At 42.1% G+C, this 13,048-nt stretch overlaps 1 protein-coding gene across 1 annotated transcript in view; it reads right to left on the reverse strand.

Moving 5' to 3' along the window:
* GLRA3 (glycine receptor alpha 3) overlaps positions 1-13,048 on the reverse strand; it is a 113,393-nt gene that overhangs the window by 24,316 nt on the left and 76,029 nt on the right. The window contains exons 4-5 of the mRNA XM_066632331.1: positions 8,600-8,823; positions 3,947-4,029 (exon numbers count right to left, since the gene is read on the reverse strand). Of these exons, the coding sequence (XP_066488428.1) occupies positions 3,947-4,029; positions 8,600-8,823 (307 nt within the window). The remainder of the gene's footprint in view (positions 1-3,946; positions 4,030-8,599; positions 8,824-13,048) is intronic.

Genomic DNA, 13,048 nt, shown 5'->3' on the forward strand with positions numbered 1-13,048 from the left:
CTGCACAGGGCAACAAGCTTTAGTGAACCAACAAGCTGAGCTTGACACTAGTGGCCAAAATTTTGAAAACTTTGGTATGTACAAATAATATAATCATGTTATATATCATTCAAAAGGTAATTTAATGCTGAATGCAGTGAAACAAACCATGCTGGAATATCTGTATTCTTTCAAAAGTTATGACTTTCAAAAGTGGATAGGGAGATGCTCTTTACACTCTCACATAACACCAGAACCAGGGGACATCCACTAAAATTGAGTGTTGGGAGAGTTAGAACAGACAAAAGAAAATATTTCTTTACTCAGCGTGTGGTTGGTCTGTGGAACTCCTTGCCACAGGATGTGGTGCTGGCGTCTAGCCTAGACGCCTTTAAAAGGGGATTGGACAAGTTTCTGGAGGAAAAATCCATTACAGAGTACAAGCCATGATGTGTATGCGCAACCTCCTGATTTTAGAAATGGGTTATGTCAGAATGCCAGATGCAAGGGAGGGCACCAGGATGAGGTCTCTTGTTATCTGATGTGCTCCCTGGGGCATTTGGTGGGCCGCTGTGAGATACAGGAAGCTGGACTAGATGGGCCTATGGCCTGATCCAGTGGGGCTGTTCTTATGTTCTTATGACCAATTAACCAGAAAACTTTTGGTTTATTTATTTAATAAATTAAATTTGATTTCATCGTGGGGGGGGAGGCTACAAAATCTTTTTTTTTTACTCTGGGTAGCAGATGCCTTAGCTAGGCCACTGCTCCATTTTTCACATTTTTAAAAGTCTGAGTGTGATGTCACTTCTGGGGCATCGCTTTGCACTCAGCCCTGGGCTATACTTTCATTAGCTACACCACTAGTGAACAGTGTTGCACACTTTTTCCAAAGGTGCAAGAAGCTGTTGAAGAGAGGAGAGATATGTTAAGGGTTGTGAGAGGTGAAGGTTTTCCAAACAGAGCCCCTGTTTCAGCTCAGCAGTATTAGCGATTAGTAGGAACACAAGATGTTTTAAAATGTTTAAGGCAACAAAGTGTGTTAACTTAATTGCCCTGATCCAACTGCATTATTTAATGTCAGTTGGTTGTTCTTCTTCTTTAAGAACTCTGCAGATAAGTTCTTCCTACTAGCATTTTTGTCTCTTGTTATTTTTAACTCACTGAGCACTCTGCTGTAGGGTAAACTTTCTTCTTTTAAAGCAAAAAAAAAAAAAAAATCAAGGATAATCTCTATTCTGAACTTTGAATGCTCTCCATGGAAATTTATTTTTGAAACACGAAAATCAGCAACATAAACTGAATATATATATATATATATATATATATATATATATATATATATATATATATATATATAAAGTGTTATTTGATAAAATGTGACTTCATCTAAGTGTCTTGTAACAAAAATAACTTTAAGTCAAAGCTTTCATCTATAGGAAGACTTCAATTGTTGCTTTGATGTAGCAAGAGCCATTTGTTACAGTCTCAAGCTGCAATCCTATGCACACTTTCCTGAGAATAAACCCCATTGAAGATAATGGGGCTTACTCCTGTGTAGACAAACTTTGGCTTGTACTCTCAATCTCTTGCATGTCAGTCTCTAGCATTTTGGGTGTGCTACTGCCTATCCTACATAAACATTTCAGTATCAATAATTATATTACTGAGTAAAGGAGTGGGCTATATATAATTTTGTCTCCTAATTCTACAATCTTTTCCGGTCTAGTTGTCAATGCTATTTTCCCCTTCCATGGTGCTTAGTACTGCCAGCATTTAAAGCAACTGCATACCATCCCCCCCGCCCCCCCCCAAAAACAGTGTTACACTGTACACAAAGGATTTGAGTCAATGGTGATTTTTGCACAGGAAATAATCATTCACAAACAGCTTGATCTGCTTAGACATTTGCCCTGTAGTTTTCCAAGTTGTAGTGACTTCTTGGAGTCCTGCCCTCATTATTTTTTTACAATGACTGTTTAAGGCACTTGTTCCAGAACAGTTTTTCTTTGCTGACTGAATCCAAGTGGATCTCCAGACTCCAGGCATCCTGCTGTGGTTAAGAAACATCATCATGTTGACTGCAGTGATTTTACTGCTTTCCTGCAAGGCAACCCAACATGCCTCCAGGAAAACAAATACACAATGAGAGGCTGCCTGAAGAAGAGAATTCCTGAAGCCAAGTATATCACAGATGCTTTAAGCGAGATTAGAGTTCCACTATGAAAAACAAGCCCCCCCCCCCAAAAAAAAAAGTGGTTATAGTATTATGGTTTATGTCCCCTTGTTTCTTTTAGTTGTTTCATTCTAACAGGAAGATTATCATAAGACAGGCCTACAAAAAATAAAAAAAAAACATGCTTTTTTTAAGTTGCCAAGGATGTGTGAATGAATTTAGGATATTTTGGGTGCATTGAATAAAAAAATGGCATCAATTTTGCCTTACTGGCTCTAGCTTTGAGGGTATGGCATAGTCATCTGTGAGGTCCATGCCTGGGGTTGGTGCGATGGTGGGGGGGAGGGCAGTGATTGACTTACCCTGGAGAAAAAGGAGGCACTGAGTCCTGGAGAAATGCAAGTCCTGGCTTGCGGAAATGGTTTAATCTGGTGAGAGTCTTTACATTCACCGCCACAAGGGCCTCGGTAGACAATCCTCAACAGAAGTTGTGCCTTTGCAAGGATACAGGTAGGTTAAGCGGTGTGGGATACCCCCTGCTGACCAGTTGCCTGGCTGCTTGGTTGCCCCAGAAATTCCCTCTTCATGAGGGGCTTGCTGGAAAGGTGGGACAGGGTTGGTAAGTGTGGCCAGTCCAGGCTCCCACTGGCCTGGTTGGGACTCTCCACGAAGGGCCTGGGGCTGTCAGGCGAGCCAGTGGTACCAGCCTGCACCCGGGTGCCTGCACCGCTCTCCAAGAACTGGGGTCAGCTCACCGCTGAGCGAACCCCACTTGGCTGAGCTTGGTTGCCCCCAGAGGCCCTCAGGGTCCACAGCACCCCATTCTGGCTCAGGTACACCTCCCCCAGAGGTGAGGGGCTAACTGCCCCCACTAGAGGCCCTTTTAGCCCCTTGAGGGCTAGGGACAGGCAGAGGTAAGGGCAAGAGGTTACTTGTGCTTCCCCAGAACACTTCTCCCAAGTCAGAGCAGGAGGAGGAGCAACCTTTTTCACCACCTGCCAGGCCCCTTATGAGCCCAGCCAGCTCCACCCCCTCCGGCCATGTGATCGGCCTGAGATCCCAGGTGATTTTGGCACCTACTCTCAGGGAGACCCTCTGCCCGGGGGCTAGGTCTGGGCAGTACTCACTGCTTGCTCCCAGGGAGAACCCTGCTCCCAAGGAGGCCCTTGCTCCCAATCAGGTCTGAGCTGCCACGCCCAGGTCTGGGTCTGGGTGACACCATCTTCTATGTTGATTCAAGCAGCTTTCTTGTGAGGAAGCCTTGAATCAGCATGTAAGGTAGCTATGCCATATCCTCAAAACTAGAGCCACTCGGGCAAAATCGATGTCATTTTTTGATTCAGCACCCCAAATATACCCCAAAATAGGTCTAACATTTAAGTCAGCAAAATATGTTTAGGCCTGTGTGTTGCATGTAACACCTGAAAGTTCTTCCTACCTTCTACCTTACCCAGATAGGACATTAGAGACAATTAAAACCTGACTCAATTTGGATGCTCAAAAGTGGGAAAGAGGCACATATGTGTTGTGCTTCCTCAAGCCATATGTGGGTGTTGATAGGAAGGAGGTAGATTGACATTTTCTCCATAGGCAGATGCATATTTTGTTCCTGCCCCAGTGGAATGTGTGTCTTCCCTTTGACTATTACTTGTATTATAACTGACACGCGATCCATCTATAACACCAATATGGACTTGAAGAAGGACATTCTTTCCAACCAATACTCATCTGGCAATAGATTAGTAGTCTATAAGATGCTGTCTGATATGAGAAAATGGGGTTCACACTTACAGCTTTCCAACTGCATTATACATGTTTGAACATCCATTGGAAAATTTTTGAGATCCATCGGACAGGAGAGTATTAAAGTCAACCTGAAAGAAAGCAGAGCAGCTATTATCAAGTGTCCTTTGGGCCACAGTGCCGAGTCCTTCCAATAGAAAAACAGAGTGTGTGCATACATCCACATTCAGTCAAGAGAAGGTACACTCAGGCAGAACATTCAGAAAGAACATTCAGGCAGAGGCATGCAGTTTCATAAAGTATAAGCCGAGAATCAACCAAGCATCTAGAAAGTGATACAAATGTGATCTGCTTACTATACTGAAAAGTACATTTTAAGGTTGCAGTCCTATGAACAATTTACTTAGAATCATAGAGTTGGAACTGACCTAAAAGGTCATCTAGTCTAACCCCCTGCCCATAGCAGGAAATCCTCCTAGAGCATTGTTTCTCAACCAGTGGTACAGGTACCACCAATGGTACTTGAGTAGGTGTCTGGTGGTACACGCAGAACCCCTGGACCCCTGCTGCCTGGCAGCGAAACCAGGAACACAATGCAACAAACAACAGTAAGAGGTTCCAAAGCATGTTTTTCCATGCTCGAAAAAGCCCACCCTGGGGCTCTTACTGGCGTTTGTTGTGTTGCATCAGGCCTCCTAATTCAGAAATAACTGGCAATGATGCCATGGCCAGTTACTTCCAATGGTACTTCAAATAGGTGGGACCATGTGAAGTGGCACAGTGGAGGACAAACGTTGAGGCGCTTGTCAAACCTGTGCTTGAAGATTTCCAGTAAGGGAAACCTCATGAAACCCTGAAAACCTTGAATGTAAACCTCATGAAACTCATTGGACCGCATCTCTGAGTAAATATACTGGGGCTTCACTTTTCTTTTTCTTACAATATTCTCTTAAAATCCATGTTTGCATTCAGCTAGATTGCAGACTTTGCCCGAATCCTGTAAATCCATTTTAGTGGCTTGTGATAGTGCAGCTGCCTGCTCACTGACCCTTCTCTACAATCCTTTGTTACAAGTACAGGATTGCATTGCTATTCTCTGTTCACAGGAACCCGAAGTCCAGAAGGATGCCGTGGACAAATACCCACTGAAGAGTGCCTCTGAAGGACACTGAACTAGAAAGCAAAATCCATGTCAGTTTTCTAAGAAATATCCATGGGCAAAAAGCAGTGGATGAGGGGCAGGCATCTTACCCAGGCCTTTGCTTGAAATCCATTCGGTTTTTGCATTCCAACCCCTTGTTCTATATATGTGTGCCTCAATGGATGAAAAGTGGTTTTCCCAAACTGAACCAATATATCTTATACACTGCATAAAGGTAGAATTTGTCCAAATGAGATCTGCCCAAAGTATAGTTATTTCTCCACTTGGACAGCTTATGACTTATTTCAGTTTCAGTACCTTTATTGGCATACAGTTAAAAGATCATTAAACACTTTCATACAGCTAAAAAAAAAAAATTGTTAGCTTATAACATACCAACCTGCAATTAATTCCCGAAATTCAGAGACTTCAAAGAAATGGGGGCACACTTCAGATTAGACGCCACAATTTGCGAGATAAATGTGGCTATCTGGGAAATGGTGTTAGGGTCAGTGGAAGCTAATAAGGCTTGCAATATAGCAGAATCCTCCAAGAAAAAATTGAGATAGGGTTGGAGAGCTTCCTCCTGGCCTCATAATGAAGCAGACAATGGAAAAGAAGATGGACTAACATTTCTACAGCACGCTGAGAACATGGACAAATTCTCTCATGTGGAGGAGTACCATTGGAATTACTACGGGCCATAGAAAAGGCCCTTCTAGTTTTTGGACATTCCAAAGTGTATAAATAGTTGGGAATTTCCCCTACTCTGACCGGTAAATGAAAGTGTAATGGTGAGCAGACTTTGTTGGCAGCAGATAAAATATTGGAAGTATGAATATCCAGAAGTCTCTCTTTGATGAGCCTAAATGCCTCGTCTTGTGACAACTGGCCAAGTAAATCAGGCTCGACTCCCAGTTGTTTTATTTTTGTACTCCAAAATTTATCTGTAAAGTAAGGGTCTCAAATTGAGAAATACTGTATTAAACAAATGCTTGTATCTAGATTTTGGGGGGAGGAGCCAAGATGGCCACTGGTGCAGCTGCTCCTTCTAAGTGCTTAGGCTTTTAATTTATAAATATTGTTTTATCCTTATATTCCCGTTACTCCCCCATTCGTTTATTTTAAAGTTTATCTTTCTTCATGAGCTGAGTAAGATATTGAGAAGTTTTACAGCACAGTAAAAGTTCCTGAAGGGGATTATGTCGTCAGCTTCTTCAAAGAAAAGGCCGACAGTGCCGACAAAGAAAAGACAGAGAACCAGCCCGGCAACGAGTGGGACTGATAAGAAAGGTGCCAAAAGGAAAAAGAAGAATCTAAATAATGCGATAAAGGCCTCTCCTTCTATTGAGCCCTTTCTTTCACAGACTAAGTTACATTCCCCGCCCCCAAACCTTAAACAACAGTCTGAGGCTGCAAATGTTACCCCTCTCTGTTCTTCCTCTTTGGATTTATCAGCAGTATGTTTATCTGCTCCCGATAAGGAAGAAATTACCCAGAACACAGCTTCTGAGCTGCTAGGTGGAATTCAGACAAGCTTGGATGCCAGCATATCTTCTGTGGTGAAATTAAAAACATTGGGAGATGCCTGTTTAACTTCCGCTCAGACCCTTCTAACAATCTACGAACGTTTTTAACATATTAGAAGGACTTGACTCTGATCCTGGCTCACTGTCAGGACTTGAGCCTTGCAGAGGGCTTGAAGCGGAGAAATATCAGAGGCTTAGTTTGTGCACCAATGACCAGCTATTTTGGATTCCATTATGTTTTTCAGTTATTTTAATGCTATGATGCTATTATAATATTGTGGCAGTCATAGAGCAATACAATTATACATGGCTATTTGATGTATCTTTTTTTCCACATAACTGATTTCATAGACCTACTCAGGTTGTGCCCTGGGGTAATGTAATGACCTAGGCCCCTGTCCATATGATACGCTAGCCTACTGGATGCACTGGTGGTTGGCAGGAGCAGTTCTTCTTTCTCCCACCTTGGGAAGATGGGAGTTGTTGCTGAGTCTCAGTCTTGAAAGTCCCAGTCTGAGATGGAGGTTGGGGGTGAACTGATGAGGGCTTCCCTGCACCTTTCATCTACCTGTCTCCTCCTTCCTGACAGCCACTCATCTATCTCCAATCCTCTTCCCATTTGCTGACATTGTAAGTGGAGGAAAAGGGTGGAAGAAAAAAGTCGCCACTGCCACTACACTGCAGCCAGGTGAGCAAGGAGAGGCAGACTGTGGCAACTTGGAGCCAGACCCCACCGTCACTCCCTTACCTGCAGTTCCGGCATGGCCACACTTCTTCTGCACTGGTCCTAAACAGAAAGGAGTGGAGCACGTTTGGAAACTAGCATGCTTTGTTCTGTCCTGTATCTTTTCAGTGGGACTGGCATGGAGGAAGGGAGGCTGCACAATAGCTACAGGTCGTCAAGTGGTAGGGAGGCTGAGGACTGGATTGCCATGCTCTGGGTGTGTGAAGTAGCCATGGACACATGAGGAAGGGCAGTGAAATTGGTGCTACCTAAGGCAGCACCGAAGCTTTGACTGGCCCTGAGCTAATCCCATCCTGGTTTGCAGATAGGGGCATCTTGCAATAACACATAGCCACATCTTCCTTCCCCCCCTTCCATCAGCTAATAAAGCTTGCTCCTAGGGCCCCTACACTATTGCTGGGAGCTCTGGGATGAAGCCCATTAGCTGCTTTTGAGTTACCGCAGCATGTAAAATCCTGGATCACATGGTGACTCTATACTTTCTTAATGAAAATGTATGTTTTTATACTATAAATTCTATAGTTCCTTACTGTTTTACATGCTGCTACAGCTTTCTGGGCTCAGATCTGTCCCTATTCGGGCCTTTGCTTAAGTGTGGGCCATGCGCCGTTGCCCCAGAAGTGCCCCATGTTTGGCACTGCCCTGATCCTATTCCACTCATAAACTAATATTTTGGTAAGAAGTGATATATTATGGACAATCACTGGCAAGGTGAGAAAGAACATATTAGTTCATATCTGGAAATCAAGCTAAAAATAACTACCACATCATTAATTCACTACCAAATTGATGAAAGGCATTTAGCTAAAAATAACATCTAACTCGTTCACTTATGCTATACAGAAAAAAAGAGAAAAAAACAGAGAAGTCACAAATTTTTATTACCATGACATTGTCCTCCCACATCTAAGCTTTAGTCTGTAAGCTGAAAATAGAATCAGGATAGTCAACCCTTGGCAATACATGGACTTTTCATTTTCAAAAGAAAATTCACATTGGGAGCTTTGGGCCTGATTCAAAGTTTCAAACTTCCACATGGGACCATGACATTTGAATCAGCTTTCAGTTACTTCACTGATCATATTATACATGGATGACTAAGAGACATCAGGCTATGACTTTGTATTCATCAATGTGAACAACCCATGATCTGTAAAAGCAGCGAAAATTTTTCCTTTTACTTAAACTGGAATGCAGATCACACACAACAATTTTATGATATTACTTAAAAAAAAAACAATTTTATTGTTCCTGTACAAAATCAGAGCCTTTTCTCAGTGACTTACCTGATAGAATAAAGAACATTTCCATTTTTAAATATTCGTAGTAACTTGTTGTCTGTTGTCACTTCATGAAAGTTAGCACCTTTTTCATTGGCAAAGAACAAGTCTGGTTTCCAAATAGAGTCCAACATGGATGGATCTAGATCTAAAGAGTCATCTGGGTATTCACTGTAAGCGAGACGGGGATCATTCCAGTTCTGGCGAAGAAAGATGTTCAGTCGGTAATCCTAAATGAAAAGCAAAATATTCTGTGTTTTTTGCAGGATAGCTCTTACTATTAATTTAGCTGAATCATAAGGCTTTTACTAGTTTCATCCTTTAAATTAACATTCACTTTCTTAAGCCACTGTTTATAGCAATGAATCACTTGCCTTCAACCTTATCCTTTTAAAGACATTAAATATAATTTTATATTAAAACTTAAATCACATTTTTAAAAAATGCAACTCCAGAATGTTTCAAAGAATCACAATTCTGAAATACTAATTACTGGATGAGAATAAGGCTTAAACGCTTAAGAAAGTATTACTTTATGTAAACACAGAGAAGAATTACATTTCCAGAGTAATTTCTTTTCCTCTAAGAGGATTATTAAATAATACTTAAGTTTCAGTCTTTTGTTCTCACCTTGTTTTTGCTGAAAGAAAACCAAGCCTAATCTCTTGTATAATATGGAAGTGTGTGTGTAGTTTTTGTCCAGGTCTCTGGAGAGAAATACTTAGGGCCTGGTTAAAGCATGCCATGATCTGGACTCTATCTCTGCTAATGCAGCACAGCACTGCATTACCTTTTGTTTGCAGTTGTATCACACTGCTGGGTCATGTTCAGCTTGTAGTTCACTAGGACAAATATCGGCCCAATCCTGTCCCAGGAAAACAACAGTTTCCTGCATGCTATCTGGGATATGGCTGTCACAAATATGTCATAAGGCACATTGCAGTGGCTGGGAGAAGAGAGGCCCTGGTGGGAAGGCAAGCACCAGTGGGTGCTGGGCCTCCACGCCAGTCAAATGACCACCAGGAGCCAGCAGCAGTACGTGCCCTGCTGAGTGGTGAGGAGACATTCCAGGGTGGAGGGAGGTCAGGGGAAGACGGGGAGGGGGAAAACTGGGCGGGGAGTGTGGGCAGGAGGGCAGTCCCAGACCTAGGAAGGGTGGAGAGCCTGCCACTGGAGAGCCTGGCACTGGATCCTATCCCTCCTGCCTGCACACAAAGTCCTACATGGTTCTGTGCCAGTGATTGCTCCCCTTGCCTCCAGAGGGTGTTCTGAGCAACTCAGAGGCCATGCATGTCCGCCTACAGCCTCTGCAGGCTTCAGAATGACCATTTGGGCCAAAACACACACACACACACACACACACACACACACACACACACACACAAAACTGGGAGTCACGTTTTTATTGCTTTATAAGGTATTCCGAGGCCTGGGGCTTCCTGAAGCCTGGGGCTTCCCCCAGGGTAAAAGGCAATAATAAAAGTCACTTCTGGAAACTGTAAGTCACGTTTTTTGGATCCAAACAGACATTCTGAAGTCTGCAGAGGCCGCGGGCAGCTGTGTGCAGCCTCTGCGGGGCTCAAAAAAGCCTCCAGAATGGACCAGAGCACAGCTCTGGTTGGGTTAGGAGGGCTGGGGTGGGTGCCCCCAGTTATCTGTAGATTTGCTTAATGGTGGGGCATTCTGGAACCACTTGTACTGTTGTATTCAGTGGAACTTACTCCCAGGAAAGTGTGAATAAGATTGCAGCCTCAGTTTTCATTCATTTTTGCTTTACATTTTCAGCATACAGCTGCCCTTTGTTTTGATGCTTGAAACTTTGGTTACAAGCCCAAATTGCATGAAATACTGATTTTTGATGCCTATTGATTAAGGAATCACACCTGAAATATCTCATAGAGTTTTGGTACGAGGAAAAGTTACACATTCCTTGATAGCGATACATGTTAGTTTCAGATTTGAATTGATTTTAGTGACAAATTCAGCAGCATCTCTGCCATGTTGGAATTAAATTGCAAATATTCTATTATTCCATTAAGGCATCACATCCATTAAAAACAACAACAACAGACACTTAGATCAATCATAGTTTCTCATTTCATAGGTAATCAAAAAAGGCACAACACTAAAAGAGCTGGAAGTGAAGAAAACAGTGAAGATTGAATGTTCTGTTATTACACAATACATATTTTGCACAAAATGTGACAATGGATTTAAGTCTTTCCTTAGGATGGATTGGTGAGTGCTCTTACTCTGTAATATGGGAAGCTAATAAAGCTTTAGACTGCAGTCCTATCCCCAGTTTCCTGGGAGTAAGCCCCACTGATCATAACGGGACTTCCTTTTGAGTCAATATGCATAGGCTTGTGCTGTGAAGCAGTTAAGGTGATGGTATTACTACAATGTAATGTTTTGTTTCCAGTGTTACTGTTTGTAATGAGGGATGAAAAGCTTAGTTATTATCAACATTGGGTGGGGAAAAAAAGTCACAAGTGAAGGGGAAAAAAAGAATGCAAGATGAGAAAAAAAAAAGCACAAGATGAGGTTTATCCAAATCATATTACCATGCCAATAGTCTACAACGGATAATGCAATGGACAGTTGCCAATCAAACAGCCTGACAGTTTAGCAAGAATATTGCAAAGTTAATTTATGAGCTTTAATGTGGTCAAATGGAAAAGACTACAGCAAATACTTAGAATTCTATAATAAGTGACATTATTTTAAAAACTTGGGACTGGTATTGGTCAGCATTACCAAACAATTAGCTCCGCAAAGTTCTCAATTGCAGTAGTGAGTTTTGAGCTTTGAGCTCTAACTTAACACAGGTAGTACATGGGGCCTTTTTGAAATTCAGGTGAAAGAAGAAAAATCTAGATACAAGCATTTGTTTAATATTTCTCAATTTGAGACATTGGAGGAATTACTGATTTATTTAAATAAGCCATACCTACCCTGATTTGAATATTTGCACATTCACACATTCTGTATAAAATGAAAGGCAAGAGGTTTTAAATCGTTTTGTTTTTTTTAAATAGATAGGCCAGTAAAGTATGTGTTATCGAAACTATATAAAATCCTTTGGAAAGTTCTTTGTGAGGAGGAACAAGTGAAGAATTCTATGATAAAACAGAGTCAAAGTATTGGCATAATTATATGTTTCGACACAAGGGAGCATATCTGGTTAAAAGTAAATGCATTTTTCTTATGTTTAAATATTAAAGAACAGTGTTTCAAAATGATAAGTAGCTGGTATATGACTCCAGAGAAATTAAATAAGATACATTTCAAACACTGAAAATGCAAGAAGAATGTAGGTAGCTTTTTCATTTATGGTGGGTATTTGATTGTGTTAAGAGACAATTGATTAAGGGCCCAATCCTATGGGCCAGGTGCCAGCACTTCACCAGCGCCACTGTGCAAATTGACATGAAAAGTGCCCTGGCACTTTCGTGCCAGCAGTACTGGTGCACCACTGATGGTAGGTACAGTGGCAGTTGGTGTGGAGCAGCAGTGCTGGAAGAAAGAATGCTGAGGGCTCCTGGTGATAAGTACTACTGCTGGCTGGCGGCAGGCATTTCCGGGGTGAAGGGGAGGGCAAGAAGATGTGGGGGAGGGGAAGAATGTGCCCGGGAAGGGGGTGGAGATGGCTGCAGATTCTACCACCATGTCCCAACCTCCCTAGGCTGGGAAACCTGACAATAATGGGTACAGACCCGAGGAGACCCATTGGGTCCTCCTGGCCACTACATGAGGTAAGGGAACATTTGATCTCTTCCCTCGAAAAGACTTGGAGCTGCTTCCCTGCCCCACTGGATGCAGCAGTTGCCATTTTGGCACCACTTCAGCCCTGGGCACTAGGGAAGCATAGGATTGGCCTGCCCAAATTAGAAATGCCATTGAAAAAATAGTAAGTTGTATCCTTGTTTGTTTCTGCTGTACAACAAATGTATAGCTATGTGTACATATTACATGAAGTTAATTTCTTATGTGTTATTGGCAACAATAATCTGTTATGCCAAACGTTGGAAATTTTCTCCAACTGCAAGCGAATGTGAGGGAAAAGTGTATTATTTTTCATTAATCGTAAAATTAACAGCTTGTGTTAAGAGTCAGAGAGTACAGGCAAAGAAAGAATGAATGACTTTTGAAAACATTGGAACATGCACATACTTCTGATGATCTTGTCATTCATTTGATATTATTTGAAATTGAATGTTTACTTGCCAATTCATGAATGCATCTAATTCTTGTTAAAGGAAATGAGAGGACTTGCTGGATCACACCAGAGAAGGAACATTCATTTCAGCATCTTGTTTCCTACATTAGCCAACTGGATGTTCCAGTAGGAAGCCTGCAAGCAGAACATTCACATCTAACACCTGCTAGAAAGAGGTAGACTGCCTCTGGAGAGAGAGGTTCCATTTAACAATCATTGCTAATTGCTAGATCTTC

This window comes from Tiliqua scincoides, chromosome 6 (assembly GCF_035046505.1).
Source record: "Tiliqua scincoides isolate rTilSci1 chromosome 6, rTilSci1.hap2, whole genome shotgun sequence".
NCBI lineage: Eukaryota > Metazoa > Chordata > Lepidosauria > Squamata > Scincidae > Tiliqua > Tiliqua scincoides.